General features: G+C 33.6%; 1 protein-coding gene across 1 annotated transcript; it reads right to left on the bottom strand.

The window, feature by feature from the left end:
• Window positions 1-908: 908 nt before the first annotated feature.
• On the bottom strand, window positions 909-7,064 carry LOC112031137 (pyruvate dehydrogenase E1 component subunit beta-1, mitochondrial). Its single transcript, XM_024063820.2, has 13 exons — window positions 6,941-7,064; window positions 6,136-6,216; window positions 5,993-6,019; window positions 5,842-5,904; window positions 5,597-5,683; window positions 4,993-5,118; window positions 3,880-4,013; window positions 3,715-3,787; window positions 3,497-3,562; window positions 2,929-2,967; window positions 2,717-2,841; window positions 2,506-2,620; window positions 909-1,089 (listed from the first exon to the last, which is right to left on the bottom strand). Exons 1-13 carry the CDS (start codon window positions 7,010-7,012, stop codon window positions 1,039-1,041), a joined length of 1,059 nt encoding a protein of 352 aa, XP_023919588.1. The 5' UTR covers window positions 7,013-7,064; the 3' UTR covers window positions 909-1,038.
• Between the last annotated feature and the right edge of the window lie 428 nt (window positions 7,065-7,492).

Below are 7,492 nucleotides of genomic sequence, written 5' to 3'. Positions count from 1 at the left end.
TTTTGTGGGATTTCTAAATCTAAGGGCCCATTTGTATAGAGGAGAGAAGGAGGGGGAGTAGAGTGAAATAGGGTAGAGTTGGTTGAAAATAAGTTAATTTTGAATCAAATCTACTTTACTCTTTCTCTTTTTCCCTCGATCCAAACAAACTATTAGTTACAAAACTATGCATGTTCCAAGAATTTTAGAGAAGTATATAATTTGGGGTTAAATTTAGAAGTTTGAAAGCTTCTATAACTTTTACTTATAGAGACGTCTATTTTAGTTACCAATCAACAGTAATAAACTTGACAGTTTATTTGAGGCAACAGGCACAGGCATGAAGTTGTGGGTGTTACTCTTTAGTACACTAGATAGGGAAGAATTGTCCACAAAAGTCATTGTACAACAGGGGAATAGCCAACATTCCATAGTAGGTGTATAACTAATGCACCACCAATACCCCAAAAAAGCCATAGACTAAACGATCTTATAAATCACCCCACCAGGCCAAGCAGGACCCATAGGGTCACGCACTCATTGTAGGCATTCCTAAGCATCATGTGATAAGACATCTAATTAATGTCTTCATTGGACAACATAACAAAATAAAAGAACTGCAGCCAACTTATTCTAGACCATAAATTCATAAGCTAAAATCAGGCAGTAATACGTACTATTTGTTAAAAAATAATGCTTTTTGCGATTAAATTTACAATTTTCTAACTGCTTAAAATTTTGGGATGTGATAGTTTATTACCATTTACATGATATTTATGAAGTGCCAAGTTTGAACTTTTGAATGCAAAATGTCTAATGGGTGGAACTTTATCTTTAGCATGTGCAGAACTATCTTATTTTTCCCATAGAATGGCTGCCAGATTGTAGAATAATAGTTTACTTTGCAGGGTTAAACAGGTAGACCAGAGTACAATAAAGACAATTGGCATGAGATTTATGCACAGTTATATTTTATTAAATACAGCAGCCACAATTTATTTTCCCATCCTAAATTCAATTTTGTGACAGCTTATCAGTGGACCATGTTGGTGTGCTTGATTAAGCTAAGCAGTTGCATGTCCTCCTTGCAGCACGAACTATATCCTCAACCTGTACAACGGACAACAAAATATTGAACTTTAAGAGTGATGTGTCTTAGCTTCTAGGGTGAAAGCCATTGAAGCATTTTCAAGGAATCACCAGTATTACCTTCGAGGATGATGAAAACCATCAAAGCATGGCATTGAAGGCTTGTGTTTAATTATATATCACGTTCGTATTCCGGTTTGGAAGTTATTACTCGAAGAGTTAAATGGTTTGATTAAGATAGCTTCAAGTAGCTATTCTAGCAAGCCCCAACTCATTACTTTACTAGTATAATATTGTCCACTTTGATTACAAAAACTTCTTGACTTTCAAATACGGCATTACCATCTTTTTGTTTTGTTTTGTTTTTTTTTTTTTTTGGATTTTGAGGAAGGGATGTGCTATCTTTGTATGGGTTATTTAACAATAAAAATATTAACCTTAGTTTCATTTTATTGTCTGGATAGATCTTATAGGTATTATATATTATGAGTTTTACTAATGTATGTCCTTAGGGCATATATTAGTAAACCATTTTAGAAAATTTTATTTTATAGAAAAATGAAAAAGTAACTAAGGGCATATACACACACGTGTGCTATTTTCTTAACAATAGATTTCTTGCTTCATATATCAGGAATGCATATTTTCTTAACCAAAAGCGACTATTTTGTGGCTGAATTACTTGTTGGATTATTTATTTTCAGTTGGATCTAAATAAAATTTTCAATTGGTAATCTCTTGAATCCCCTTAATCCTTGTTCAATTTTCTTCAGTTTTACTAGTCTAAGGTTCAAAATTATGAGAGTTTCTTCAATCCTTCATGATTAGGCTTACTTTTCATTTTTGATTCACAGTTTCTGTTCCTATTTGTGCATAGTTAGGTTTTAGGTGTTGTATGCGGACTTAAATTCGTGCATATTAACACTTATTCATACCTTTTCTTGTTTAAGCTCACCAACAGTTTGCTAAAATGCCAAAATGATGATGGCATAAGTTTTAATTGCATTTTTCATGGTCCTTGCTTATATTTCTAGTTGATTTAGGAATGTACCTTGTCTTGAAGACAACTTTGAAGTCTGTTGACAAACATTTTCTCATGCACTCATCCTGTCCATATAGGTTTGCTTAGGGCCTAGTCTTCGTTTAACATGTTTCCATATAGGCATGCTAAGTTTAGGAATGGTTGTTGGATTAGTGGCGTATAGTTCTTAACTATCACACGGGTCTAAATAATCTGTTTCATAAAAGATTGGGGTCTAAATGATACTTTTCAAATGATTTGACAACCAGAGAAGTGGCTCTAAATCTTCAAAAAAGCTCTAGCCATGTAAAGATGACATCAAATTCAAATTCGGAGGACTTAAAGACAAATTCCTGTATTGCAACTTGCAAGTACAGAAGAAAATCAGAAAACAATGAGAATCCATTAACACAAACCTGTGGAAGAGACTTCCTCTCAAGATCCTCATTATAAGGCACTGGAACATCAGCTCCTGTAATCCTCTCAACTGGTGCATCCAGATAATAAAAGCTCTCCTCAATCACAGATGTACTGCAGAAATAAAGAGACGCATATATGGGTAAATACTTAGGGGAGGGGAGAGAAATCTGAACAAAAATGGCAAATATTTTATGATGAGGAGGTAACCAGATCTCGGAACCAACACCATGTTGAGGAAACCCGTCTTCAACAGTTACCAGTCTTCTAGTTTTCCTGACAGAAGCATTAATTGTGGCTCTGTCAAGGGGACGTATAGAGCGCAGATTTATGACCTGTATTACATTTTCAGAAATTTTATCTCAAACAACAATTGGCCGTAGTGCAATTCCATTACTGAACATTAAGGGCTTTTGAGTTACCTCAGCACTGATTCCTTCCTTTTCAAGAATCTCAGCTGCCTATCCACCAGAGTTAGTTCCAGGTCAAAATATAATATCTTAAGGAAGGAAATCTAATAATAAGGAATTTTCAAGGAGAAGGCAGATAAGAAGAAGAAAAAAGACTTAATCAATTATCTGACTTACTGTTCCAAATACAAGTTAAGGCTTCTGAGTTGTGCCTACCAATCTTAGGTAGTCATGTCAATTGTCAAGTGACTACTTCTAACTGCTGTCATAACCACAGCCTAACATAATGTATTGACAAAAAAATTTATATTTGCTTGTAAATTAATTAACAAAAATTAGGAAAAACTTTGGCTATATTGCAAAAACCCATTCCAATTTTTGACCACAAAATAATTTTTATAATTACAATATTACATTGACAAGCCAAATCCTATTATTCAGTGCCAGAAAAAATGGATGCATTTTATTTTTAATATCCAAAGGTAAATTTCATCCATTCCGCATGTAAAAATTCTATAAAGTGCATATTCTAGTCATCTAGAACAATGAATCTACCAAAGCTTCTAGAATGATGACAAACCTTGAGAGCATAACCAACCATCCTTGAGAAAGCAGTAATGGTTACATCCTTTCCTTCTCTCTCTATCTGTCAACAGAAACAAAATAGAGGACAATCAAATTTACTAATAATAAAAAAAGCATATTTTAAGCCAAAAAATAAAATAAAAAACAGATAGAAAATCAGTTATTACTTATAATGACAATGAATATCAATAAGCAGATTAAGGAAAAAATAACCTTAGCTTTTCCTATTGGCAGGAAAAAATTGGAATCAAGAACTTCTTCTGAAACAGGAAAAGACTCCTCGTAACTGCAACTCAAAATTAAGAACAAGGACTAAAACATTTGAGTCACTGACAAAACCCAACTCACAAAATTATAGTTCTTCAGTGAACTACTCACACCAACGCATTCTCAAGGAAAACAACAGGGTCAGGATCCCTAATGGCAGCTTTTAGCAGGCCTCGAGCATCTTCCGATGAGTATGGTGCCAACACCTTCAAACCAGGACATGAAGCATACCATGCTGCAAAACACTGCACAAAATCCCAAACTGAGCCTTCTACTCAAAGCAATAGTATGAAGGTGAGCACATTAGTCTTCTATCACATTAGTGCTATACTGCTATGGTGGTTGTACAACATATAATTTCAAACAATAACGGATATGAAATGGCAATATAGAAAGGTGGTAGCTCTCTAACTCCCCTATCCTTCCATTGGATGCCCCCTCATGAAGAGGATGGGTAGGACTTGGTCAATCAAACCCTGAACTGTCTACTCTTTTTTTCTTTTTTGGTTCAACTTTGTTGACCAACCCAAAAAGGAGCACAATCCTAGTACATTAAAGTATAAAAGAAAAAAATCCAGAATAGTTCCTGAAATTTTATAATGAAACTCACTTAAGCTTTAATTAACAGTGTCTTGTAGGAATGACAGTTCTTTAAAAGCTTAGGTTAAGATAAACAAGTTGTTAGAAGTGTAGAAACGTGTTGATAACATAAATTATTTTCCCTTCAAGAAATAAATGTCTTTCTTTTCTGACCATATAGACAAGAAGACAATACTTCAGCTGCATATCATTTTCAATGTTTTACATTGGTCTTACTCCACATACTGAAACCAGCTTAATATTAGGGTAATGAATATGTTGACATATGGCTTGTATTTATTCAAGTCATGCTTTGCCTTTGGTTCCATGCATGGCACTATAGGAATAAAATTTCTCTTTGCTTGGAGTAGTGTGCATGGTGACTTGCTTCCCAAGGAAATTGTTTGTATAGCAAACTCCTTTTGCTTGAGTTGGTTTTAATCATTCCTAAATTTTTTGGTAATTTGAGCTTCACATATTTTACAACAAAATACACGTGTAGACACAAGACCTAACCATGTCTTTTAGGATTCAATGAAGAGCAATTTTAATAGCCTTCAGATGAAGGCTTCAGAGGAACTAATCATGGATTGACAGCAAAACTACAGGAAGATAAACATCAAAATTAGAGAATATGGGCATTACATGAGAATGCTGCGCCCCACCTCCAGAAATAGCACCATTTGGTCCTCTGAAAACAATAGGTACTGATATTTGACCGGCAGACATATAATTCATTTTGGCAGCAGAATTAATAATATGGTCAATTGCCTGCAGAAGTAAGAAAATTGAATTAAAATAGAAATATTTGAACAAGTGCAATACTAAAATCTTTAACCACACTTCTAGCTATGCTTCATCTATATTCTTGGAGGGGTATATTTTAACACTCATATAATTGCATTGCAACATTGATTATGACCTCAGCTTTAGCCCAATAACATATGCAAAATTAGAAGAAGGGCAACACTGTTAGATATTTAATGACATATGCATTGGTCATTTTAGATATTGCAAATGTTGTCTTCAAATATAACATAGAATGGTAACAGAATTATCTAACAGTAAAATGACAATGAACATTTTGAACTCTAATTAACAATAAAATGAAAATGAACATGTTCAAATCCAACAGAATCCTGAAGAATTATATCAACATTGAGCATGCACACAATTCGAATCCTGCATCACCTAAATATCTTTAACATAATGAAATAATAAATGATTTTCTAAGGAAAGCAGCTTCTACCTGCATGGAGAAGTTAAATGTCATAAACTCTACAATAGGTTTAAGACCATGGTAAGCTGCACCAACTCCAATTCCAGTGAAGCCAGCCTACAAATTATGCAAAAAGTCGTGCATGAAAAAAGAATACAGCATGGAATGAGAAATACCTTCAAGCGCATAAATGGACAAAGTCCAGAGAAGATGGAAAATTAAACAAGTACTGGAAAAAGATATATCCTAAAAAATTTTCAAGTGTAAGGAACAACCTCTGTAATTGGAGTATCAAGAACTCTCCCAGGACCATACTTCTTCAAAAGCCCTATTGAAATCTGATACAAAAAATGGAGGTTGGAACATAAGTACTCTTTCAAGATGGAAGATGTTATATATTCTTTTCATTTACTATGCGTCTCTGACCTCCCATGCAACTTGATATTGCCCAACCTGCAATACAAACGAGAAAACAAACAAATATGGCAAAAAATCAAAAGTGATTAAAAAAACTAAATAAATAACAGATCAACAAGCATAGAAAAATATGTCTGTCTTTCCATCAATACCTCTTCGCCCATCAGAAAAACATTAGGATCTGTTGACATTTCTTCATCGAGTGCAGAATTAAGGGCTTCTTGCACTGTCATCTGCAAAAATTTATTTTAAAAATTTAGTAACTGAGACAATGAAAAAAAAAACACATGTTGGTAGTTAATGTCTAGAGAATAGAACAATTATTTATGTCATTATATTGGGAACAGATGGATATGATGAGCTCTAAAATGACTGAGGACAATAGAAATATCAATTACATACTGCTAAAGAGAAAAACTCTCATGCAAAGAGCTAAAATGATAAATCCACTCACTAACTACCAATACTTCCAGCTGAAAAACATTCTTGTATTAATCTAAAACTGCAGTTAAAGAAGAAAGTCGCTTGTATCAGATAGAAAAAGTAGAAACAAATTACAGCTCATATGATTATCCTATAAATCAATGTTAACGTGTTGGTCCAACAATGTTGATACAATCACTCACTCTTGTGACTACCACCTGATGTGCTACTTAACCATTAGACGATTGCAAGTGTATACTAACTCTAACATACAAACATACATACATACATACATACCAACAACAAAATAGATGTTATGACCATCACACATCTATAGTAACTCTAACATACAGCAAAATAGATGTTATGACCGTATAAATTATAGTTGAGTTTTCTACTATAATTCTTGTAAAAAGAGAAATTAATAATATCAAGAATAAAAAAAAATTGGTGATAGAACAAAACTCACGCAAACATGCATCTTTCAAAACCCACAATTAACATGTTCAGCTAGCCCAGTTGAATAGTGCCTACCTGTTTAGCTGCATGAGAGTAACATTTTGATGAATTTACTACTAGAGGTCGTATCCTTTGTAATGACTGCATCAGATTCTTAGACACACACAAACCAAAAAATAACAAGGAATTAAAACAAAAATGGAACAAATATATCGTTAGAATTGTTAAAATGTAATTTGTAATTAACAAGTGGCTCCCTATGTGTCAAAGAAAGAAGCAACTGAAATCTAAATGAAGAATCCAGCACAAAGCAAGCATGCAAGTAGACACCTCATGGACAAGTGTCAATTAAAGAAAAATGAAGCAAACTTCTGTAGTATTCTTGAAGCTTGTAGTCATCCTAAACTCCTAACACATCTATATATAGATGTGAGTTGTAAATGAAGTGGTAACATCCGCAAAAAGAAATAAAAATTGCAATGAAATAGAGTTTCAGCAATAGAGTTTCTGCAATACCCTGTTTTTTTCATATCTAGCATAACAGCAACTTAAATACTAAATTCTACTCCTAGCCATATTGTTCTAAACTTGCACCGAACAAGAATTGTATTTAGAAGCTAATAACAA

Source organism: Quercus suber, unplaced genomic scaffold (genome assembly GCF_002906115.3).
Source record: "Quercus suber isolate HL8 unplaced genomic scaffold, Cork oak 2.0 scaffold_7, whole genome shotgun sequence".
NCBI lineage: Eukaryota > Viridiplantae > Streptophyta > Magnoliopsida > Fagales > Fagaceae > Quercus > Quercus suber.
Note: the sequence above shows the minus strand (reverse complement) of the source record. Positions and strands in the feature narration are given on the sequence as shown.

Coding starts and splice junctions, on each gene's coding strand:
- LOC112031137 (XM_024063820.2), bottom strand. CDS start 7,012: ATGCAGTCATTACAAAGGATACGACCTCTAGTAGTAAATTCATCAAAA. Junction 4,014..4,992: donor GTGGGGCGCAGCATTCTCAT/GTAATGCCCATA, acceptor GATTTTGTGCAG/TGTTTTGCAGCATGGTATGC. Junction 2,621..2,716: donor GGTGTTGGTTCCGAGATCTG/GTTACCTCCTCA, acceptor TTATTTCTGCAG/TACATCTGTGATTGAGGAGA.